The following is a 26,530-nucleotide window of genomic DNA, read 5'->3' on the forward strand; positions in this document are numbered from 1 at the left end:
TTCTCATTTCTATCTGACAACCTCTGCTAAAAAGCATGTATGTGCGTGTGTTTCGTAAAATCAGAATTAGACTCAGCTATAAACCTCCACCCGTGCTTTCTTCCCATATTGCCTATTTGTGATTGCTATTCATGTTTACAAATGAGAATAAGCACTTGCATTGTGTGCCAGACATAGCCCAGCAAAAATCGCTACCTTCAGAAGAGGGGGAAAAGTCAAACCCTTGCAGTTCAAATGACTTGAAAATGGCTGAAAGGCCACCAGCCCCACTCATCATAACTTGGAAACAATCAAAACTGAAACCAATTATTAAAAATGATTATTTTTTTTGGTCAACCCTGTCTGGCGAAGCTGCATTAAAAAAAAATGAACTGTTTGAAAATTAAAGTTGATGTAGCATGCAGCTTGTTAAAGGCTGTTTTGCAAAATTATTTTTACAAAATATATTTCTAACTGTGAGACTGACTCATGTAACATTTTGATGAGTTTTAGAACTGGTCTGATGATAATTAATACTAAGGGGAATGTGTCCCAGTTACCAAAAGCTACTTGTGATGTCGACAAAGAAGTGTTGTAGGATGGTTATCCTTGATTAAGTCTGCGATGCACCAGCAATACTGAAATGCATAATAACTGTGATGCAGTTCAGTTATAAGGTAATTTAATTATCTCCCACTTCTAGTACCCAAAGAGAGTGTGCATCAGAAAACTAGTGATTTTTGTAGTCCTATCTGCAACCCATTGATCCTTTTGAGTACAGCTGTCGACTGGGAGCACAGGATCAGTGAATTTACTCTACAATTCTATAGTTATTCATTGATCACAAAGGGGGTGAAAAGCCAGCCAATAATTTCAGCAAAAAGGTTATTAAAAGGTAAAAGACAGAAAATTCTACTTTGTATTTACTGACTTTGCTAAAATTTGTAAGAGGAACTTAAATCCCAAAGTGTCTGCTTTTTCTTCCCTGCAATTAATGTAATTGTTATCTTATGCATTTTGGCTACAGTCCAGGAGCTATTGTCGGAAGATCACGGTTGTAGTCTGCCAGCCACTCCACAGTCCATTTCAGATCTGAAATCATTGGCGTCTGCTTTACTTGAGACAATTCATGACAAAAACATGGTCCTACAGCACCAAAGGCAGACGAACAGGCATGTATTACATTTACTTGATAATAGAGAGCCACTCATGCTGTGGTTTTAAATCTTTTGATTTTCTGTTGCTACAGATACGTAAGTTATTACCATTGTTATATTATTCCCAGAAACAAGGCTATTAAATTATAGTATTATTGTCTTGATAGAAGATTTAATGCTTTGTCGCCACTGAACTGATTACTAAGTTGCAAAGCTGGTGTTTTTTAAACTGAATAAAGGTTCTTCATTGGGAAGCACAGCCTTGCCCTAATCTCCCAACTGAACAAATGTCCTGAAAATGGAAAACAGGATGGGATGATTTGGATCCCTGTCCAAGCTGGATCTTTCTGTATTACTTGCCTTCAGTGGTTTTTAATATTAATATCTGTGCAAAGAACTCCTGAGACATATTCTAATCCAGGCTTTTGAAACAGTATTTTCAAATTCTGTATTGTAATTTTCTTTACAATCTGAGATCTTGCATCTTTTGCTTTCTACCCTTTCAGGAATAATGTAACCTACATGTAGTCGCTCCATCGATTTGTGGTAAATTGCCGACTGGATTTATGTAGGATTCCCAATATGTCCTCCAGTTCTTGGATGGTGGAAAATATTGTACTTTAAATCAGATCTCGACAGACCAAATAAAATATATTTGCAGTCCTAAAACAATATATATAGCTGCAAAAATACCAGACATACGATGCAGTAAAAGACAGAATCTTTTGGTATACATATACTTGAAATGCCTAATGGAAAAGTGAGTTAGACGCTCAGTCTTTTGAAGTAAAACAAAACGTCTGTTGCTGTATTGCTGAGGTAGGGAATTGCACATCAAAAATAAAAGTTGAACACTCAGGGAGCTCTTTATTCTGAACATTCTTCGGAAGTCAGTATGATCTAAAAACACAGAGCTCCACTTCTTTTATATCCCTCATTCCTTTGAAGACCAAAAGAATGATAATTGGCATATGGCAGCAGTGCAGATTTATCTTCTCAAAAATTAAACCACAATATCAACAAGAGCACCCACTGCCCCTTGTTTAGAATCTTACCTGAATTAACACTTACGTGTACATGCCCAATAAATTGCAACACTCATTGACACACCATCTGTCAAGTTGAAAACGTAGTATCTATTTACACCTAAATCAATAGGTTTAATAGCTGTGAAGAAAATAAAGGGAGGAATCTTACAACCTCTGAAGTTTTTCTGCCGTCAGGACCAAAAGTGGGTCCTGACCTCAATGGTGTCGGCTGCCGCACGGTGTCGCGACCCTGCAGAGATACCTGTACATTGAGCGTCCTCCCAGATGGTGTGCGCTGGCGACGTATTTTTTCCGCCAGTGTCACTGCCTGCAAGACGACACGCAGCTCCCGGTGGAGTCCGTTAGCTGCGCCTCTCTGAGGGAGTTGCCTGTCTTTTACCGGGATCTATTCCGAGTCTGGAACATGGTCGCCTCCAGCCTGGGCGCTCCCCCACCGGCAGAGGAGAGCGCCTCAGCTGTCCGGGTGGCCGACTTCAGGGACGGTCCGGCGTGCGGAGGAGTAGCCGAAACCCCCAGGACGCCCCTCATTGCGGGTGGCGAGGGGGCTCGGGAGTGCGGAGCGCTCCCAGCCGAGCTGACCCCCGTTCGGCCGGAACTGCTCATCGGACCCAGACCCCGAAACCCTCCTCGGGAGCCGGTCCCGCACAACCCGGGCCGCCTCTCGGGAATGCCCTCCATGCCATTCTAATCGGTGCGGAGTGGTTTCCTGTACGGGCTGCTCCTGCACACTCTCCACTTCCTTGCCTTCGTCAGCCGGCCGGACACGCCCTGGCAGTCCGCGTTGCCATCTGGCGGCGAGGGGAAACCCCGATGGAGGTCTCTGTACGCGGGAGTCTTCCTCCTTTACATCGGGGACCTGGGGTGGAGGGTGTTGCACAGGGCAGTCCCGTGCAATAGACTTTTAAGTAGGTTCACGGACTCCCAGGCCCCCTGTACTTTCTGCGGCCTGGACGAGTCCGTGTTTCACATATATGCGGAGTGTGCGAGGTTGCAGCCCCTTTTTGAGTATTTGAAGGGGCTGCTCCTCAAGTTCTGGCTGCACTTCAGTCCCACGCTCCTGATCTTTGGGCACCCGGTGCGGAGGGGTGTGGGCCGGGAGGAGGATCTCCTCGTCGGTCTGCTCCTGGGCCTGGCCAAGGTGGCAATTCACAGGTCCAGGCTGCGGGCCGTTGGGGGGTCCGTCCTCCCCGATTGCCTGCCCCTCTTCCGCGGTTACGTTCGTGCCTGGGTGTCCCTGGAGAGGGAGCATGCGGTGTCCGCCGGCACGCCTGAGGCCTTCCACGACCAGTCGGCACCGCAGGGACTGGAGTGCATCATCGACGCCGAGAATGGCATTTTAATTTGTGTTTTGGTTTATTTTTCTGTTTTTAATAAAGTTATTTTTGTAAATATGTATATAAAGGGGGCCTGAGGAATAAAGGCCCCCTCGACATGAAAAATATAAAAGGGGCCTGGGGTATAAAGGCCACCTTGGAAAAAAAAGAAAAAAAAACCGGTGTTGCGATCTGCCAGAATGTGGCCAATTCGCATCCGCCGTCCAATTCAGTGATGGTGAGCAGGTTCCCGAGATGGGAGGCTCAATGAGAGCCCGCAGCTGTGGATGCCAGGCAGTCCCACGGGGAGAGGCGGGTGTTGCTGAAGCATGTAGGGGACAGCAAAAGTGCCTCAAGATGTCAACCCATCATTGTGGAGGGGGAATCCCTACACAGGATTGCTTGTGGCCTCAGCTGTGGCCCTCTGATCCCCATGGCTCAGTGATAGGGGGTTTGAGAGGAGGTGTAGTTGGCTCCCTGGCCTGCCGCATCCAGGTACCTGTCAGGTTTCAGCCTCACCGGGAAGGGGGGGGAGGGGCTGCCCTATGTCGGTGAAGTCCTGATGGCAGCAGCATCTTGCCATCAGTTAGGACCTAAAGTGACCTAATTGCCTCCCCACTGCTGCGGGGCGGATAGCTACTGTCACATTAACCCCGCCTCTGACAAGATCGCTCAGAGGCCGGAACATGTAAGGGAGCAGTCCTGATGCACTATCTTCAAATTTTACTCCCAGTCCCATCTCACCCCATTTCCATGGGACCAGGAAGATTCCGCCCAAGTCGTCTAACAGTCATTTTAGATTTAAATAATTGAATGGCATCCATCATTTGATTCAGGTTATCATAACATTTTCAGCTTATATACTAGCCTAAAGAGGCAAAATCCTGTTACAGAAGCTAAGCTGTAACCATGCAGCCACAAATAGCGCAATGTGCAGTAAATCCTGTTAACAACTGGAAAGAGATGTTTTACCTATTATGTGCCCAGATGCACTAATACCTGTGCTACTTATTTATGTACCGTTTGTACTGAATCCTTTTGTAGAAACTGTAGAAAATACCAAATTTGACAATTACTATAACAAGCTTCATTTATCTTGCTAAATAGTATTAATGAAAACACAGTCTCAAGGTCATAGGCCTTCTGAAAAATGCATCACATCAGTGCCAAAAAGAAAATCACTGAGTTAATTTTGAAAAATGCATCTTTTTCTAACAATATTATGTTATTGAAGGATGGTATGCTTCTATAGTTATTTAAACTTTGCTCTTAAAGTTTTTGGATTATTTTCTGAAATAATGAAGCTATTACAATATTTCAAAATACTACTTACAGATCGAATCAATTGGCATAAAGTGTAATATAAGGCTGTACTACCATCATGGGATTCTGATGAGGTTTTTAAAAATAGTAAGAATGCATTTGAAGTGGTTTGTATATTTCTTAAAAGTCAGATTGGATGCAGGCTGTAACTCACTCTGGCTCTGCACACTGTGCTTAATATAAATAATTCAGTGATATAAGGCTAGAGGGAGTGGTGTCCAGATTTTCAGACAACACTAAAATAGCAGATAAATGTATTAGGAATACTGTTCATGTGGAGGATAAATACCAACATGGACTGGTTGAGCCGAGTGGCTTGTTTCCATGCTGTCATTTCTATGTAATAGTTAATCTCCCATGGAATTGCCTTTTTTCACCCTTTTCCCAAATAACTCGCAAAGTGTTTTATAGTTTGGCAGATGTTTATGCCTTCACTTATTTTATGGCTTTTCATAATGGTTGTTTTTCAGACTGTAGGATGGTAGACAGTTGTGCTCCCCAAGGTTCAGTGCTAGAACCACTGCTTTTTTTTTATTTATATATGTAAATGACTTTTTTTATTCTTTCATGGGATGTGGGCATTGCTGGCAAGGCCAGCATTTGTTGCTATCCCTATTTGCCTTTGACAACTGAGTGGCTTGCTAGGCCATCTCAGAGGGCAGTTAAGAGTCAACCACATTGCTGTGGGTCTGGAGTCGTATGTAGGCCAGACCAAGTTAGGTTGGCAGATTTCCTTCCCTAAAGGGCATTAGTGAACCAGATGGTTTTAACGACAAGTTGATAGTTTCATGGCACCATTATTGAGACTAGGTTTCAATTCCAGATTTTTAAAATTAATTAATTGAATTTAAATTCCACCGGCTGCCTTGGTGAGATTTAAACCCATGTCCCCAGGGCATTAGCATGGGCCTCTGGATTACTAGTTCCGTGACAATACCACTACGTCACCGTCTCCCCCTTGGATGTTGGAATACAGAGTAAAATTTCAAAATTTGCTGATGATACCAAACTTTAATTGTTATATTGCAGTTTTGTTTTCTTTCTTGGGGCAAAATTAATGTATAAATCTCTTCATGAATATATTGAAGGCAGCATTGTTCAACAGTCTCTCCTTGAAATTATTCTCACCTCTGCAGAATTCTGGGCAATCGTGTGGCTGAATTGGAAAAAAAACTGAGAACTTTGGAAGTTTCTGGTTTGTGGAGTCTTCCAGGTGAATTTCATCCTCTGGAATCTTATTTTCATTTTTTTAATGTTCATTTTGTTGCAGCCATTTCCAGTTTGATATTTCTTGATTAAATCTTTAAACAGTCCAAAATAGGTATTTTTTGCAATGCCTTAATCTACTAAAATTGCTTTAGATTCTGGTCAAATGTGCAAGCAAATTTGACAACTGAGTGAGATATCACCAAATAGTCTACTTTTCTCAATACAGTTTATTACGTTATTCCAATTGACATTAGAAAATTGCTATTCTGTGTGATTTATATTTGTTCATGACTGTTAACATTTCTGGACTATTTGGCAATCCTTTCTTGTGTTTTTGCTTCTGGAGGTGTTTTGAGGATGTATTTGGCATGTTTGGTTCCACATTGTCTTCAGCCAGGATTCATTTTAAGTATGCAAAACAGTTGCTGAAGTTAGTGATGCGACACATTACATGGTGACCTGTACTTTTTCCCATGTCACAGCTGAATACATATTTGAAGTTTGGCTTCAGCAGATCTAGGCCCTGAAATTATGCCATTGAATACACACGTATGAATACTTAAAACAGTCATGTGTAATTCAGCTTTCTGCTGTTTTAGTGGAGACATTAACCCATTTATTTTTCTAAGTGTCAACACTTTTGCTAAAATGAAAGAGCATGAAGCTTCAACTGAATGAGCGAGGTGTTCCCATTCCAGTATCCCATGCTGTAATTTCTGGATCATAGTGTTAGCTGCCATATGAACTGCCCTTGATGCTGCTGTGGAACATCCTGTTTCTGAATGTGGAAGGAAATTAATGTACACAAAGAGCTTTCCAATCTGAGAAAGATAGTTTTTTTCTCTCCCTTTTGTGAGATGCCTGTGTGTTACACCATTCTCTGATAGAGCAGAGTGAACAAACCCTGGTCTGTTCTAGTATTGCTGTAATTCATCATTGGTCATGCATAGAAGTACTGCAGCTTGGATTGCCCCACTCATCTGGGAAGTGCTCACTTGAACCCACTGAGTACCTCCTTCAGTCCTCCTCCAGATCTTTTAACAATTCTTTTTCCATTGCAACAACTAGTGATTGCACACGGAAGAGGTTAAAATGGGCCAGGATTCATTTTCTTTTCAGTGGATGGCGGGTTGTACTGGATCAGAGCCATTTCCATCACTGTGGAGGTTGTGTAGAATGATTCTCTGCTCTGGGGGACAGTTGTTGGCAGAGGAGAGGATTTAAGCTTGATGTGAGGGAGAGAGGAGGAAGCATTAAATAGCTGTCATTTCCTGGTGGGGTGGATTGGAGGAAGAACAGACATGTGTTGCTTTCTGATGTGAAAGGGTAAAGATTAGTTTTCCATACTGTGGGTGGAGGAAGCTGAAGCAGTCTTATGTCTGATTTCCTTGTTAGGGATGGGGAAGAGCCAAAATTGTTTATTGAAGCTTTGGGAGGGAATAATCGCTTTGCTGCAGAGGTGAGGCACAGATCCTTCATTGCATGGGAAAGGCCTTTGTTTGCTTATTTTGGGTGGGGGATCAGGATAGAGATCTGCTGTATCGTCAGTTGGTCCAAAGCAGGGAATGGGATTTGGGGAAGAGGCAAATAGGAGGACAAGAACAAGAAACCAGACAAAAGGAGAGTAAGAGAAGAGGGAAAATAGAGAGGGGTGTGGGAAAAGAGTGAAGGGGACTGGAGATGGGAGAGAGAGAATGGGAAGAAGATAGAGTCATAGAGTCATTTATGGCACAGAAAGAGGCCATTCAGCCCATTGAGACCATGCCGGCTCTCCACAGAGCTGTGCCGTCAGTCCCACTCCCCTACTCGATCCCGTAGCTCTGCAAGTCTATTTCCTTTAGGTGGCCATTCAATTTCCTTTTGAAGTCATTGATTGTCTCTGCTTCCACCACCTTTGTGGGCAGCGAGTTCCAGGTAATTACTAACTACTTTGTAAAAAAAAATCTTCCTCATATTCCCCTGCATCTCTTGCCCAAAACCTTCAAACTATGTCCCCTAGTCCTTGTACACTGGGTAGGTGGAAATCATGGCAATCTTATGGGTTGTCTACGGTCAACATATTGTTCCATGAAGGGGTAATGTCTCATAGTCAGAAAGCTGGTAAAAATTGAAAGTGTCTATTCAAACTGCTGGTCAATTGTGGTGTAGGGTGGTGGGGTGGTTGCAGGTGGTGGGGTGTGGAGGTGGTCCAAGATGCTGCTTTTTTGCAGAACTGAGGGTCCAGGTCTAAGTACTCCTTGGTGCTGATGAGGGTTGGGTCAACATGGTTACAACTGGGAATGGGGGACCTGGAACATGCTTCATGGAGAGGAGAAGGTTTATTTAAGATTAATCTTTGCTCAGTTTGTTTGAGGGGAGGGAGCAAGGTTTTATCGCATTTTTCAGATGGGTAGGAGGTGGAAACTGATCTGGCAGTTTTGATTGTGATTAAATTTTCTGTTGAGATTATCAATCTGCTGTTGTTCCTGTGTGCTTCTCTCAGTGATCAAAGGGTTTTGCTGGATTATTCTCCTTCCTGCACTGAGAATGGCTAGGATTCTTCACTGCTTTCAGACATCATCGAAAGCACAGTATTAGTTTTCACAGGTATGCTGACGCCACCCAGCTCTACCTCACAACCACCTCTCTTGATTCCTCAACTGTTGCTAAATTATCAGACTGCTTATCTGACATCCAGTATTGGGTGAGCAGAAATTTTCTCCAATTAAATCTTGAAGGTTGAAGCCATTGTTTTCGGTCCCTGCTCCAAACTATGTTCCCAAGCTACCGACTCCATCCCTCTCTCTGGCAACAGTCTGAGATTAAACTAGTCTGCTCACAACTTTGGTGTCACATTCGACCCAAGATGAGCTTCCAACCACATATTTGTGCCATCACTAAGACCACCTATTTCCACCTCCGTGACTTTGCCTTTGTCTCAGCTCATCTGTTGCTGAAACCCTCGTTCATGCCTTCGTTACCTCTAGACTTGACTATTCCAATGCATGCTGACCTACACTGGCTCCCAGTCAAGCAACGCCTTGAGTTTAAAATTCTCATTGTTTTCAAATTCCTCCATGGCCTCACCACTTCCTATCCCTGTAATCCCCTCCAGCTCACAACCCTCTGAGATGCCTGTTCTTCTCTAATTCTGCCCTCTTGAGCATCCCCAATTTAATCGTTCCACCATTGGTGGCTGTGCCTTCAGTTGCCTAGGTCCTAAACTCTGAAATACCCTCCCAACATCTCTCTGCCTCGCTTCTTCCCTTTCCTCCTTTAAGACATGCCTTTAAACCCACCTCTGACCAAGCTTTTGGACATTGACATTATGTCCCCTTATGTGGCTTGGTATCATATATTTTATAATGCTCCTGTGAAGCACCTTGGGTCATTTTATAATGTTAAAGGCACTATATGGATATAAGTGTTGTTGCTGCTGCTACTGGTGCTCTGAATTGGTATGCGGAGCTCTGTCAGGAGGAGGAAGAGCCAACGCTGATGGTCAGGATTTCCTTTTGGATACGATGATTGTAAGCTGAGTCATTTACAATCCTGGTAACACAATTTTTAGGAAATCTTTCAAGCCATTGCCATTGGAGCCATTTAGTGCTGGTGCTGCTTTGGATGACTGTTGCTGCTTCTGCTGTTTTTCTGCTTTCATCCAGATAAATTGCCTAAGGGGATAACTTAAATGTGGATGAAGAGCATTTTATTGTAGTCTTTTATGGCCTATTTGTAAGTTATGCAGAATCACTCCAGTGTGGCCTGGATCCATTAAATCAGCTTGAAACAGTTTGCATTATTCAACTACACATTTGGAAAATTGCAACAGTTCTCAGCCATAGCACATGTGTGAGTTATCAGCACCGTGGTGATGTCATGACAATAATACCAGATCAGATTTAAATTGATCATTAAACGACTACATTGTTTGTAGAACTCAAATAATTGACAAAACAGAAATATTATTGCAGTCTTGCATACTTACAAATATGGTAAGCCCTTGAAGAATCTAATTTATAAATGACTAAGACTATTTACACTAAAATAAAAATAAAATACTGCGGATGCTGGAAATCTGAAATAAAAACAAGAAATGCTGGAACCACTCAGCAGGTCTGGCAGCATCTGTGGAAAGAGAAGCAGAGTTAACGTTTCGGGTCAGTGACCCTTCATTGGAACTCACTACTATTTACACGTTTACCATGACAACCCACCTAACCTCCTTATACAGTATGCATTTTACAAACAAAACAATTGGAGCATTCAAAAACATTGTTCCCTGAGGTCTGAGAGGGTACACTCCTGCTCCTCCTGGTCCACAAGGAAAGATGAAAAAGGCATTTGTTACGACTGAGACGGGAGTAATGCACTGTCAATTCAGTCCCAATACTCCACAGGTCACAGCATATTATTGAAGTTTTCCCACCGACCATAAATTATCTAAATTGAAACACTTTAGTAACCCCCAGAATAAAACAGACCAAACCAGGTATCTTTAAACAACAACAAATTAACTATTTATCAATAAACCAAATCTTAAACACTATTAAGATAAATTTATGTCTAAAGACCTAATAACTTCTTATTTATTCTAACTCCCCCATTCACACACATACATTCAACATCTAACAGTTAACCGGTTTTAAAAATAGCGTTTTTCAAAAAAATTAGCTGTTTCTTAATAAATAAATAACTGGGTTGTAAATCTTTGTGAGTTACGTTCCTGGATGATGAGGTGTCCAGATTAGAACGATCAGATGCCACTCGAAGTCTCCAGGCAGACTCAACGAAACAGTCCTTCAGTAGATAGGCATTCAAAGCAATTCGGCTGCAACAGGCGTCACACAGTTCTTTCGACACAGAGTATAATGACAGGTCTATATTTGGGATTTTAAAATTGGTAGTCTTTCAGTCAAAACTTTACTGCGAATTCCAGAAAACATAGTCAAGAGAGTCAATCTTGAAGCAAAGACTTCTTAGATTGGAAGTAAAGAAAAGGAATTTTGCTACCTCCAGCAATACAAATGTTCTCTTCAAAAGGGTTTTGTTTCTTCTTAGGCAATTAACACAACCTGTAGCTCTTTGTAGAATTTCTGCTGAGATAATTCTCTTCCTTCAAGGCAAGCACGCTTCGCTGGTGTCACTCAGTTCAAACCGGTTGAAGCTGGTTTTTACACACAGTCAAAAGTTACAGTACATTTACATAAATTATTTGGAGGAAAGTATAGGTGGTCTGATTAGCAAGTTTGCAGACGACACTAAGATTGGTGGAGTAGCAGATAGTGAAGGGGACTGTCAGAGAATACAGCAGAATATAGATAGATTGGAGAGTTGGGCAGAGAAATGGCAGATGGAGTTCAATCAGGGCAAATGCGAGGTGATGCATTTTGGAAGATCCAATTCAAGAGTGAACTATACAGTAAATGGAAAAGTCCTGGGGAAAATTGATGTACAGAGAGATTTGGGTGTTCAGGTCCATTGCTCCCTGAAGGTGGCAATACAGGTAAATAGAGTGGTCAAGAAGGCATACGGCATGCTTTCCTTCATCGGACGGGGTATTGAGTACAAGAGTTGGCAGGTCATGTTACAGTTGTATAGGACTTTGGTTCGGCCACATTTGGAATACTGCGTGCAGTTCTGGTCGTCACATTACCAAAAGGATGTGGATGCTTTGGAGAGGGTGCAGAGGAGGTTCACCAGGATGTTGCCTGGTATGGAGGGCGCTAGCTATGAAGAGAGGTTGAGTAGATTAGGATTATTTTCATTAGAAAGACGGAGGTTGAGGGGGGACCTGATTGAGGTGTACAAAATCATGAGAGGTATAGACAGGTTGGATAGCAAGAAGCTTTTTCCCAGAGTGGGGGATTCAATTACTAGGGGTCACGAGTTCAAAGTGAAAGGGGAAAGGTTTAGGGGGGATATGCGTGGAAAGTTCTTTACGCAGAGGGTGGTGGGTGCCTGGAACACGTTGCCAGCGGAGGTGGTAGACGCGGGCACGATAGCGTCTTTTAAGATGTATCTAGACAGATACATGAATGGGCAGGAAGTAAAGAGATACAGACCCTTAGAAAATAGGCGTCATGTTTAGATAGAGGATCTGGATCGGCGCAGGCTTGGAGGGCCGAAGGGCCTGTTCCTGTGCTGTAATTTTCTTTGTTCTTTGTACATCATGTGACCTCCTCACTCTCCTGCTGTGGCCTAGGAACAGGTGCAGTTGGCATACTGTGCCCCTTAGTTTTTAAAGGCACATTGTTTTAATCAGAGGAGAAAAAAATAGTTTTGTGACACACCTTGCCGAGTCGGCAACTCCTGCCTCCCTTTCACGACCTCGTTTCCTGACCCCTGGGAAACCCACGCAGCAGCAGTGAGTTTTTAATCAGGTTCCCAGTACTCTGTGGGAGCCCGATTTAAATGTGCTAATGAACTGTCCTGCCTCTCCAGTGGGAGACTCAGCCGCCCAGATATTCACTGCCATAAAAATGCTGGCAGGTATGTTCCCCCTATTTAAGTCTTTACCCACCTGACCCCCTCCTGTCCGTCGTTGGGGATTGGAGGATGATATGAAGGCCATTGTCTTAATTGTAGGTCTTGTATCATTAGCATTGCACATAGTATGCAGTGCACTGTTGAGTGCTTGAATTAAGTCATTTGTATACTTGTTAATCTGTGCCATTAGTGCACTGTGAATAAACTGTTATTGTACTGCTAATGAAGTCATTTGAAAATTTAGTAGAAACTGTGAAACAAATATGTTAAATCGATTATCCAATGTATTAAGTTATTTTATTAACATTCAATTTCTTTTTTTTCTCACGGTAATGCCATTTCTTCTCTTTCCTTGCTGCCCACAGGTCTGAGCTACAATATCTCAGTGGGATTAGGGAGTAGGTTTTGCTTGTACTATGCTGATTGAGAATTTGCATGCATAAAATTAAATTTTACAATGTTATTATTGACCTACAAAATGGGCAAATTTAATCTGACATTGGATACATCTTTTCAGCAGCTATGGTATGGGAACATAAAAATAAGATTAGGCCATTTAGCCTTCGAGCCTCTTCCACCATTCAGTGAGATCATGGCTGATCTGCAACCTAAATTCCTTATACCCGCCTTTGTCCCACATCACCTAGTACCTTTGGCTAGCGATCTCAGTTTTAAAATTAACAGTCGATCTAGCATCAATTGCTGTTTATCAAAGAGAGTTCCAAGCTTTGTGTGACGAAATGTTCCCTAATTTCACTCCTGAAAGATCTGACTTTAATTTTTACGTTTTGCCTCCTAGTCCTAGAATCCCCAACGAGCAGAAATAGTTTCTTCCAATCTAATCCAACTGTTCCCCTTAATATCTTGAAAACTTGATCAGATCACCCCTTAATTTCACCTTGGAGTCCAGGTATCATTCTAGTAAATCTACACTGCACTCCCTCTGCATAAATACAATGGACTAAAATTAAAATTCATCTGCCAGATGGACAGTGGCATTGTAAAATCACAGTAATGAATTTAAAAATGTACGTTGAATCCAGATTATAATCTCCAAATTTCCATGCTATGAATAAGTTTAAGTACTGAGTATTAAAACCCTAGATTCTCCACACTGCAAATTACTGACCTCAGTCATACAAAGATGATAAGGAGAGCCCAGTGATTCCTCATGATAGGAAAAATGTGAGGTCGCCCTCCACTACTGTCGTGTCTGACTGTCCTCCCAGTTGACCAGTGCACAGCACTGTCAAAGCAGCATAGGGAGAAAAAGAAATGAATAGTGAAAACACTAAACAATACAGACAGAAAGGATAATTTTACAGATATTTGCTATTGGTGTAGAACATAACACTATGAAAGTACATATTGTAATTTAGGAGTGTGCCCTCTGCCCACTTGATTTTTCATCTATTAATTTTATTGCTTGGAAAACTGTAGGGGTACAAAATCAAATTCCCAATATGCATTACCGGTGGGAAAATCTCTGCTTAGATCACAAAGTTGTAAAATTATCTCTATGTCTATAATAGTTAATATTATTTATCTCAATTAACTGAACCGATGCAGAATGAGAACACATTTTAGGTAATGCTATTGTTATGGACCGACCGCTCAAGACAAAGCCCCCAATCAAAATATATGATTCTGATTGTGGTGGGAGCAACGCACTGTCACTTCAGTCCTGTCACTCCACAGGTCGCATAACATATATCTTAAAGCTTTCCCAAATCAAAGAAAGACACAGGCGAGTTGAACTAATCTAGTAATTCCTGAATTGAGGTGAGCCAAACCAGATATCTTGAGATATTAACAAATTAACTGTTTATTAGAAAAAAACTACAATCCTAAACGCTGCAAAGATAAACCAGACCTTATAACTTATTTAAAAATCTAACTCCCGCATTCGCAAACATATATCCAAACTATCAGAAGTTTACTGTCTAGCTGCCCGGAAAAAAATAGAATAGCAATATAGTCTTTGCTGATTTACGTTCCTGCCAAAATGGAATCTTCCCAATGTAGAAACAGTCCAAGGTTGCTTGAAGTCTTCACAGTTATCCGATGGGATAAAAAGGTTCTTCAGCAGTAGGATAGTCAGTAGTCTTGTTCAGCAGTTGAAATGTTGCTCTTTTCCAGCCATGAACACAATTTGCTACCACTTTCAAAAGAATCAACCTGGCTTGATTTTTCAGAATTTTGAGAGGGAATAACAAATAGGGTTTATATAGACTGAGGGGAGAGCTTTCCTGTTTCCTTCATTTCTTTCATGCGCCAGAACAGTCTGTTAACTGTGTGTCTCTGCAAAGCCAGCTTCAAAAGTCAATCACAACATTGTATGTCCTGTTCTCGGTCTCTGAATGGTTGTATCCAGGGCAACCAAGATGCACCTTTACTTAAAGCAGTACTGATCCTTTGCTATCTTAAAGACACACCACATATTTCCCAAAAAAGAAAACAACAGGATCATGACACTATGAACTGTTGGGCCATTAGCTAGGAACCACTAGGTGTGAATGAAGAATGTCTGGGGTCTAAGGTTATTCTAAGTGACTCCAGTGTTATAGAACTTCCAAGCCTGTTTGTGAAGAAGTCACTGAGACCAGGAAGCTTAGGTAGAGACTATTGCTTGCCACAAAGCTTACTTCTCCACTCTTAACAACCCACTGCCAGTACTGGCTGGCTCTTTATATATACACATTTCAATACAATTAACTAATTAACACCCAACACCTGTTTACCCTATTACCTTGAACTACCAGGTATTCAACATCTATTAACAGAACTTCAGACCCTAACATCTAGACCTGAAGAACTATGAGCATTGTCAGATATATTCTGGGTGCTATTAAATGAAAATTCACTTAAATATTAAATTTGGATTTGTTGGTCCATTGTCTAGTCAGTGAAATAATAATCAGCACCATAGAGTACAGTTTATAAACTTATTTAAATAAATGTGGAATAAAATAATTCCTGATATTTTTGTGTCAACTTTATTGGGACATCTTATTTGATTTGTGTTCATGTGCATCATTTAAATAAAACCTCTTTTTATTTGTGCTATAATGGATACATGATTTTCATCACTCTTAGATTGAAAAATATGAAAGTAGTTTTAAATGATAATTTGTAACGCTTGCATTATGAACAATTATATTGCAATTACTTTTTATTTTATTTCCTGCATCCTTTTGTGGCAGCAGGAGGGAAGGAGACTATAACGTTAACTGATGCTGCCATACCTGTGGATCTAAGAACAAAGTCACCTATGTTTGTGGGAATTGAGCAGCAGCTGCAGCAGAATGGTGAGTCTAAAAAATTGAAGAAATGAAAGCTTGGCATTTACTTCATGATCTTAGCTGGTGAGTGCTTAAGGCTTTTGTGCGGCATTGCCTTGTTTTTTATACGTACAAGCATTAACCTATTTATTTAAATGGATTAATCTCTTGTGTAATATAATACACTAGGGAGTGTCACTTAAACACATTAATCATTCATTTCTATCACTACTCAGAGAGTAGTGAGAAGGTGGAACTCGCTCCCATGTGGGGTGGTTGAAGCAGAATGTATTGATGCATTTAATGGGAGGCCTGATAAATTTATGAGGGAGAAGGAAGTAGAGGAATATGGGGCCAGACATGAAGAGGTAATTAGAGTGGGAGGAGGCTTCTGTGGGGTATAAAAACTGGCATAGACTAGTTAAGCTGAATGGCTTGTTTCTGTGCTATAGATTCAATGTAATTCATACGCTAATACTACCAAAAATAATTTCTAGGGTAAAGCCACTGGACAGGCCCTCAATAGGTCATATCATTCGGTGGTGACACAACTGAACAGATCATATCATTCAGTGCTGACACAACAGGCAGGATTTTATTCTCTTAAAACATTGACAAGACTAATATTACTAGGGGTACGAAAACAAAATGAACTGTTAATCTCTTCCACCCCAGCTTTCCCCCAACCCCTACCACCCAATCCTCACCCCCATAAAGAACAGCACTTTGAGATATATGCAGAGATATGCAACTAGTATGTGTATGTGCACTTTGTTTTGGTTTGGTTTTGGAAAAGGTAAAGATCGTTATTTTTATATAGTATTTCCTTCTTCCTGCCCTATGCACCATTGCCAGCTACTAGGGGAGGCAGACAATGCCTATAATAATGCTACTGTTGATCAGTAGCCGAAGATGCGTAAGAGCATCCCTGGATGACACTCTGAATAGTTGTTTTTCTTGTGGATGTAATCATATCTCTCCACTTGATTCTTCCTTGCTGTAACATGGATAAGAACTAGAAGTCAGTGCACAGAGAATCGAGGCAACATCCTGCATCCCACCACAGGACCTTGATGTCATTAGTATTTTGATGCATTGGCCTTAGCTCAATAATGCAGTACTTTTATGGACAGGGATTCAAATGCCATTTTCTGTCCCTCACCTTTTGGGAGGAAATGTTTACCGATATTTAATCTAATTTTTTTGCCGAAACGTATAAATGCAAGAACCTTAGTCCTACCATCTGTATCCATTTCAAATTAGTCTGTGACCTATGATCAGGGTTCTGATGAAAGGTCACCGACTGGAAATGTTAACTCTGCTTCTCACTCCACAGATGCTGCCAGACCTGCTGAGTATTTGCAGCACTTTTCTGTTTTTATTTCAGATTTTCAGCATCCATAGTATTTTGCTTTCAACAAATTAATCTGGAGTGCTTCCAATCCCTTCATCATTTTAGAAACATTTTATATGCCTGTGTATCTTTAATGAAAATAGCCACAACTGGTGGAACCTATCCCAATCACTATGAGTCCTAATACAGGATATCATTTTGGTCACCTTCCTGTCTACTTTCTCCATGACCTCAATAACTCACGCCACATGTATTATGTGCAGTATGTTGGCTCCACAATATAAGAAGGATATTGAGATTTCAGAAGGAACAATGCGATTCACTAAAATACGGTCACTGACCTGAAACGTTAACTCTGCTTCTCTCTCCACAGATGCTGCCAGACCCGCTGAGTATTTCCAGCATTTCTTGTTTTCATTAATGAGATTCACTAGGTTGCTATGATAGGAGCAACTCTAAATATGAAGGAATACTTGAAAAATTAGTCGTTTTTTTGTGACTACAGAACAAACTATGGGCAAGTATTAAAATTATGAAAGGATGGGACAGACTAGATAGACGGATACTGTTTCCAGTAGTTGTGGACTCAAGAATGGGGATGGGGGAGGGTGCATAAGTCAAAGATTAAATGCAAGAGATTTAGAACTGAGGGCAGGAGAAACTTTTTTCACAGCTGTGAGGCTATGGAATTCACTTTCAGGATTAGTGGTTGAGGCAGAGAAGATGGACAGAATTTTAACAATTAGAGCCACACGCAGTGGGGGAGGCCGGCAGTGGGTCAGGAACCCAAAAGTTAGTGGAGTAGCACTTTTAACTCAGCTGCGGTATTAGCATCCCAATTCTGGGTTTCCTGACCAATTGGAGCTGGCAGTTGTGATGACAGCCCACACCTGACTCTTCAAGCCTCACTCTTTAAATAGGTATGGATTGTCATCACAACCATTATAGAACTGTCAGAAGAGAGAGAGCAAGTGCAATGATGAAGTTTCAACGTGGGAAGACTGCTCACCTCCCCCCCCCCGCTAGTTCTCTGAGGCATCCGTAGAGGTCATGCTGAGGGCTGTAACGACCCTCAGAGATAGTCTTCCTAGTGGACGGAGGAGGAGGCCAGCCTCTGAAGCTCAGGAAGTCAGCACCAGTGTGGTACCTCAAACATGGATACAGTGTTAAGAGGTTCAGTGACCTCATCAAGGCAGGAAAGGTGAATGATGGACCACATTCAAGTGCCAACCCCAACTCTCTCTGACTTGCCCAGCATTCTCCTGCACAGCACTCCTCAGACCAACACACCTTGCAGCTCCACCCATCCCTCTATCACCTCATTATTGCTATCTCACATCCTTTCCTCACAATCACCTTCCACAAATGTTATCTCAAAACATTCCATTTCTCACAATCATAACTCTCTGCTTTCTCTCCTTGCAGAAGAGAGCATAGAACTGCAGGGAGAAGCAGAGAACTGGGGTTGGCCTCCAGCAATCGCCACCCTGACTGCTGCTGCGGAGGAAGCAATGGAGATCAGCACGTGTGGCAGAATGCATGGCCATTGAAGATGGAGATACAGGTGTCTCCCAGATACCTGGTGACAGAATTAGATATCACACAGGCACATGGTGGTGCCATAGTGGTATTGTCAGTGAACTTGTAACCCAGAGACACAGGGTATTGCTCTCGGGACCTGGGTTCGAATCCCACCATGGCCAAATTTGGAATTTGAATTCAATTAATAATTCTAGAATTTTTTAAAAAAAGCTAGTCTAATGATGGCCATGAAACCATTGTCAATTGTCGTAAAAACCCTTCTGGTTCACTAATGTTATTTTGGGAAGGAAATCTGCCATCCTTACCTGGTCTGGCCTACGTGTGACTCTTAAATGCCCTCTGAAATGGCCTAGCAAGCCACTCAGTTGTATCAAACCACTACAAAGTCAACAAGGAATGAAACTGGACGGATCACCTGGCACCGGAACCTTCACTGTCGCTGAGTCAAAATCCTGGAACTCCCTTCCTAACAGCACTGTGGGGGTGTACCTACCCCACATGGACTGCAGCGGTTCAAGAAGGTGGCTCACTGCCATCTTCTCAAGGACAATTAGGGATGGGCAATAAATGCTGTCTGAGCCAGCAATGCTCACATCCCAAGAATGAATAAAAAAAAACTCACTCATGTTGATGTCAGCAGCCACTGAAATATGATCAGCTGCACAAGGATTCATTTGAACTTTTTCCCTTTGTTCTAATTCATGTCTTTCATCACCCAGAGGTCCTTCAAACATAATGCAGGAGATAAAGAGGAGACTGAGAATTCCTCAAAGTGGTCATGCATGCTGAGGAAACACCATCACATGACTCATGCATGCCCTCCATCAGCTCAGATGCACATACCTCAGTGGGGCCTCCAAGACAGGTAGCTCCATTGTCACATGGTGAGCCACACATCACAAGTGAGCAGGAGCAGATGTTGGAGACAGGGATAGCAGTAGAGAGTCCCTGTAAGAGGGCGCAGGACCCTCCAAACTCTGCTGAGCTGGACACAGATGCTGAGCCTTGGGGACCATCTATGAGGAGGACTGTCCTGGAGCAGCAGCAGAATGTGTGAAAAATGGTTCTGTTAGCTCTTCCAAGGGCACTGCACATCATTGCAGAGAGATTGGAGGAGTCTGTCTCTATCGTGAGTGCCATGATCTCTCAGGCCTTTGTCCTGATGTTCACCTCTGTGGAAAGAGTGACCACCTGCCTGGAGCATCAGATGCTGCAGGCAACTGAGTGCATGCTGGTCCTCATCAATGGCCTCAACATTCTGTCTGCATATTTAAATAGGGTGGAGGAAAGCCTTGCATTGGCCATTCAGCATTTCACTAAAGTGCAGCAAAGTATTCTCCAGCTCTTGGCGAGCAGGAAGTGTGGATGGGCTATGAGAGGGAAGATGGAGAAAGGGCACTTTAAAGTGAGGGCTCTGGTCAAGGTGCTCCCACTCCTCTTGCTCCCACCCCACCTCAATCAGGGTCCCACATGCTAACTCCTGTCCCAATGGCTAAGTCTATCCTTGCACATTGTCTTTGGCGGGGCCCTCACAGGCTTCAAAACCCAGAGGGCATTGGCCACAAATATCTCAGCTGTCAGAGCAGGGAAATGAGCAGCATGCCTCTAGCTCTGCTGAGGCCACAGAGGCAGCACCATGTGGGAATTATAGGAAAAGTAAGCAAAGAATTTGTTGTTGCATGAGCGTAATCACTTGGGTATTTACAAGTTTGCCATTGTGTTAATTTTATTGTCAGTGTTTATGAACCATAAATGTTATTTCAAGTCTCCATTCTCCAGTCATCTTCATTGTTGCCTCTTGCCTACTAAGTGGCTATTAGCCTTGAGGAAAATGGTATGACGAGATTAGAAGATGAGCAATGGGTGTTAATGAACTGGAAGGATTATTGATTGTGTTGGGGAGGGAAAAAGTGGATTCAACGTTGGTGTGCCTTATGGCTTCACACACTCATGTGAGCTGAATTGTACCTGTATGACTCCATCATGGGCATCCCTGGCAGCTAGGTGAGGCATCAGGCTCTTCCTCCTCCTCTTGTTGCTCTTTCTCTTCCAAAGATGCAAAGTGTTCCTCACTTCCCTAATCCTGCAGCTCCAGTCCTCAGTCCTGCCCAATATTGTGCAAGACATAGTGGACCACTGCCATTCAGGACAGAAAATGATGGAGACACTCAGCAGGTCTGGCAGTATCTGTGGAGAGAGAAACAGTTAATGTTTCAGGTCTGTGACCTTTCATCAGACATGCTGAGTATTTCCAATATTTTCAGTTTTTATTTCAGCTTTCCAGTATCCACAGTATTTTGCTTGTTGTACTATTCAGGACATCCTTGGCGGTGCATATTGAAGGGCACCCCCAGATCTGTGAAGGCACCTGAACCACATCTGCGGTGATCAATGGCTTGCTCAATGATCACTCGTGTGCTTGTACCTTTTTCTGTTCATCAGTTGGTTCTCACAGGTCCCATCAGCCATGACCTTGGAGGATAGCCCTTGCCTCCAAGGAAACATCCAATGACTCTGTCTGAAGGTGGGTAGATCTGTGGGAGACATGACTGGTGGAGATTGAAGGCATTATGGCAGCTTCCAGTAGGGCCCTCCTGTTTTGACTGGCCTTAACAGTAGCAAAGTAGACATAAAAGGTGGCCTTGGCAAACATGGCATCCGTCATCTGGGATGTGCATTTGCATGAAGCAGATTATGAAGTCCTGCAGATATCACCAGCAGATCCTTGGAAGGATCAGGAGGTGAAGAAATTCAGGGTTGTGGTGATCTTGATGGCCAGTGGCCATGCGTGTCCACCTGGTCCACTTGGAAGGAGTTCTTGTTCCAGGAGGCTGCGGATGTCAGCAGTGACCTGCTGAACATCTGGGCGTCTTGAGGCACTGTTGTTCAGCATGTCGAGAAAACTGATCCTCTGCCTGTACACCCTGAGCTGGGGTACTGCCTCCTTCAAGATGGAGCTCTTTGTTCATCCCCTCTGTCCTGTGGAACAGCAGGTGTCTGAGAAGAAGGCAGCTGCTCTTGCTCTTGCTGCTATTAGTGTTGCTGGTGCTGCTCTTCTTGTTCCTCATCAGAGGTCCAAGGTAGAGCTGCATAAGCTGCTTCCATGCTGCTGAGAAGGTTGAGAGCTGGGAAATGCAGATCAAAGTTAAAAAGTCCAAGATAGCAGAAATGACCTCCAAACAGTGAAAGCACACTCTCAGAACAATCTGTCAGCAAAAGCCTTTCATTTAGTCAAGGATGTAGCTGTCCTGTTTCCGTATTTAAAGCCTGATTTCTAGCCTGTCATTTTCACAGTCCTGTTGCTCCCTGCTGTGCTCTCACGCCTTGTTGACATTGGTGAGTTTCAGACAGCTCAGGAAACCCGTGTGCTGGCTGTTTAAAGCCAGAATGTCAGGTTAATCTTCAAACAGTTGCTACTCTGCATATGATAATCACCAACCAGCCTATGCCACAGGGGTTTCCTGCACGCCTCCAAATATGCCGCAGTTAAATCTGGAAGTTAGTGAGGTCATGTTGGGTTTCTGATACTCCAGCATTTTTTTCCATCTTTAACCATCACGCCCCCACCATTACATACCTACACTGCAGCCCCCATGCAAGTTAAAATTGCCTCCTATGTCAACATTCAGGATTAGATTGGCAAGGTGATAAAGGAAAGGGGTTGAAGGGATAAGGGAACTGCTGGGTAAATGTGATTAGAATTTTTTGATCAGTATTTGTAAATGCAAACATGGCCTGATTGGGTTAAATAATTCCATTAATGCCCTCATCCAAATCAATAATCGAGATTAGGGGAGGCACAGTGGCGCAGTGGTTAGCACTGCAGCCTCACAGCTCCAGGGACCCGAGTTCGATTCTGGGTGCTGCCTGTGCGGAGTTTGCAAGTTCTCCCTGTGACCGCGTGGGTTTTCGCCGGGTGCTCCGGTTTCCTCCCACAGCCAAAGACTTGCAGGTGATAGGTAAATTGGCCATTGTAAATTGCCCCTAGTGTAGGTAGGTGATAGGGAATATGGGATTACTGTAGGGTTAGTATAAATGGGTGGTTGTTGGTCGGCACAGACTCAGTGGGCCGAAGGGCCTGTTTCAGTGCTGTATCTCTAAATAAATAAATAAATAAATTATGAACAGCAGTGGTTAACAGTGATTAACTTGACAACCAATGCAGAGCACAGTGGGATTTCACGTGGGACCTGACTCCACTCAGATCTATTCCCATTGATGACAACTCTCTACCTATCCAGTATAATATCTGACTGCCATTCACATATGATGTTATCGTTTTCCGGTAGCCTTCTTTACTTTAATGAAGGCTTTTTGGAAATCAGATATAAAGGCCATCATACAGTATTTTGGTTTCCACCCTAGAGAAGTCAGTCATGTTAGTGAAGTAGGACCTTCCCTTTCTATTGCTGTGCTGACCATTTCCTATTAATGCTGAACTCTCTAGGTATCATAAATTGCATCCCTTATGTGTTCCTGCATCTCCCTGTAACAGATGTCAAACTGACAGGCCTATAATTCCCAGGGTTTCTTCCATTTCTTAAATATTTGAGCAACATGAGCCTCCTCCCTGTTGACTGGAATTGTTCCAGACCTCAAAGAGCTATTGAATAAACAAGCCAGTGCTCACAGAATACATCTGCCATTTTCTCCAGCACTCTGGGGTAAACAGTATCATGCTTTACAGCATGTTCAGCCGTCAGTGCCTTAATCCCAGTTTAGACTATTCTGCAGTTACTTCTATTGAATCAATTTTATCAACAATATTGTTACCGTAGCATTATCTTCAGTAGTGAAAACCATTGCAAATTATCCATTCAGCACTTTAACCACATTCTGATCCTCTTACCTAACGTGCTGTGCTTAATCTCTCAAGAGGGCTAATGCAGTCTTTAATCATTTTCTAGCTTCAAACCGAACTGAAAAAGCTTTATCATTGCTGCTATGCTTGCCCACAATCCCTTTTTTTTTTATATACCTTTTTAGTATCTCTCACAGTGGATTTAGTTCTCCTCTGTCCATTTTCTCTTGATAGTTATTCACATAATGTCAAATGACTTTTTTTTAAGGTTGAGTCCCATTTAGCTATTTAGGCTTCAATTTACTCTCTACTTGCCTTTTTATCTAAGGAGCATACAAGATTTCCCTTTCCATAACTATGCCTTGAAATAAACTGTTATTTTTCTTCTGCATGATAGTTATTTCTACCTTCCCCAAATTTGGCCTCAGATTGAAAATCAAATGAACAATGAAACTTTTGCTTGGTTGCTTCCCCACACAGATCAGATATCATCCTAGAGTTACTGTTAAAGACTAGATCCAATAGATTATTTTCCTTAGTAATCTCCCCAATATATTGATTTGAGAAGCAATTGTTGAACATTTCAACAAATATTTCTGTTTTCCCTCCTTGCTACTTGGCTCCTCCCTGTCATCCAGTGGATAATTGAGAACCCCATGACAACAGCACTATACTCTCCTGCCTTTATGATTCATGAAACAAGATCTTTCTGATCCTGTTTGGTCTACACTTGAATATTCCAACTTACTTCTGGCCAGACTCCCACATTCTACCCTCCGTGAACTTGAGGTCATCCAAAATGTTGCCCATGCCCTTACTCGCGCCAAGTCCCATTCACCCATTACCCTTACACTTGCTGGCCTACATTGGCTCCTAGTCAAGCAATGCCTCAATTTGTTTTTAACTCTCAGTGTTGTTTTCAGGTTTGTCTATGACCTTGCCCCTTCCTAACTCTGTAATCTCCTCCAGCCCCACAACTCTCCAAGATATCTGTGCTCATCTAATTGCTCCACCATTGGTGGCTGTACCTTCAGCTGCTGAGGCCCTGACCTCTGGAATTCCCTCCCTAAACCTCTCAGCCTCTCTATCTCTCTTTCCTCCTTTAAGATGCTTCTTAAAACTTACCTCTTTGACAGGTTTTTGGCCATTTGCCCTAATATCCCCTTATGTGGCTCAGTGTCATATAATGCTTTACCTGTGAAGTGCCTGGGGATGTTTTATTACTTTAAAGGTGCTATATAAATGCACGTTGTTGTTTGTTTGTTTGTCCTGTATGCCTATAAATGGTGCGAACTTTAATCAACTCTCTAATCCAAATTGTCTCAGCTACTTTTTGTTGACTAATATCCTCCCTCTATCACAACTGTATTTTCTTTTATAAACAGAACTTTATTTATGACTTTTTAACCTGTCCTATTCATTCAAGGCTAGCTTTTGGATCCAACCATTGCTTCTGAGCTATATTATCACTCATAGCTGCATATGCTTGCCATTCTAGAATTTAACTAGAAACATTTGAAGGAATTTGTTGCATGCCTCATGTGATTTTGTCTAATTAAATTGCCATGTTCCTTGTAATTAGAACTAAGTAAGTTTTTAATATTGCTATCATTAGCACTTTGGTTTCCAGTCCCATAGGAACTGCATATAGAATTAGCTTCTTGCGCCTCAATCCCAATTAGCTCAATTGCCTCCCAATTGCTGTTTTCAAATACTGTCCCTAACTGATTTATATGAAGATATCCCTCCTGAAAAAACATATTTCTCTGGCAAATCTCCTCTAGTTGTCCATGAAGACCAGGTTCTCCTTTGTACTCAGAGCCTCTAGCCAATTGTTAAAGTTAATGATTCTGCTATTTCTTTCTGTGTAGACTTATGCAAAAAAACTCTGTTTTAATGATTCTGTAAAAGGACATAGAATTAGAAATGGGTTTTTTTGGTTTCAGAAAATGGATTAAGTTATTAGAAAAAATTAAATACTCTATTGCTATTTTATTAGCTATTAACTTGTTTTTATGGATACTTCTATCTCATAATAAAATTAGTTATTAAATGAGGTAAGGACCATCAGGAGCAAACAGCGGGCAACCCATACTGTTTCCATGTAGATTCCAGCAGTGGACTATTAACTCCAATGTCCTTGGAATCTGAAACCCTCCCTTTTCCAGCCACGCAGAGATATATCTCATCTACTTCTCCGTAACTTGTCCAGTTTGTGGCATTGGGAGTGATCCTGAGATATCCTCAGTCTAGGAACCTCGGCTGCAAAATTGGGCTCCGTAGTGCCACTGGTGTCAGTGTCTGGGAGCCCAGAGGAAGTATAAATGGTGGCCAATCTGCCTCTGACCACTTCCGCCGTGGCCTGTGTAGATCGCTATGCTTGGGCGATAGCGCAGGCATGCCATGCGTGTGCTGGAAGTATGTGGAGTGGGCTGATTGTGATGTTAGTCAGCATCTAATCCTGATTTGGCATCCAACCTGCCATTTTGGACCTTGTGGTTCTGGCTAACATCCTATTTTAAACATTCAAAGCTAAACAAGCATTTAGGGATCACTATGGGACTGTCAGGTGAGGTGCTTTTGACTTTGTTTTCCTGCTGCATTGTTATTAGAAGTACTCTGTACTGAATTGTTGGAGGCACTCTCACCAGTTGTTGGAGTCAGAAGGAAATGGTGCTGGACTTTTGCAAAGAGTTCAGTGGAGTTTAAGGCCTTTGAGTAGAAAACTTGCTCTCTCTCATGGGGACTATAATTGCAGCCCCTCTTGGGCTGTCGTGTGACAGGGAGATGGAGCACAGACAACAGAGAGGAGAAGCTGTGTGCAGAGAGAGGAGAAGAAGGGCTTGCAACAGAAGGCTGTTCCCACCTAGAGAATTCAGACAGCATTTCTCCTACCTTCCTCTCAGCCAGCAGCTGTTCCTGAGGCAGTTACGATTCATGAAGCAAGTGGGCACTGAACTGTGCCACTTCCTGCAATCAGACCTGCAGCCACAGAGCAGGGCGAAGACCATGCTCCCAGTGCCATCAAGATCACCCGTTGCCCTCAATTTCTAT

At 42.5% G+C, this 26,530-nt stretch overlaps 1 protein-coding gene across 6 annotated transcripts in view; it reads left to right on the forward strand.

Annotated features, from left to right (window-relative positions):
• ccdc149a (coiled-coil domain containing 149a) overlaps positions 1 to 26,530 on the forward strand; it is a 184,651-nt gene that overhangs the window by 126,256 nt on the left and 31,865 nt on the right. For 5 of the 6 annotated variants that reach the window (XM_068037349.1, XM_068037329.1, XM_068037359.1 and 2 more), the window contains 3 exons: positions 1,007 to 1,151; positions 5,958 to 6,034; positions 15,702 to 15,806. In XM_068037349.1, the coding sequence (XP_067893450.1) occupies positions 1,007 to 1,151; positions 5,958 to 6,034; positions 15,702 to 15,806 (327 nt within the window). The remainder of the gene's footprint in view (positions 1 to 1,006; positions 1,152 to 5,957; positions 6,035 to 15,701; positions 15,807 to 26,530) is intronic. The other variant, XM_068037339.1, reaches the window with a different exon arrangement.

The sequence above is a fragment of the Heterodontus francisci genome, chromosome 1, assembly GCF_036365525.1.
Source record: "Heterodontus francisci isolate sHetFra1 chromosome 1, sHetFra1.hap1, whole genome shotgun sequence".
In the NCBI taxonomy this organism is placed as follows: domain Eukaryota; kingdom Metazoa; phylum Chordata; class Chondrichthyes; order Heterodontiformes; family Heterodontidae; genus Heterodontus; species Heterodontus francisci.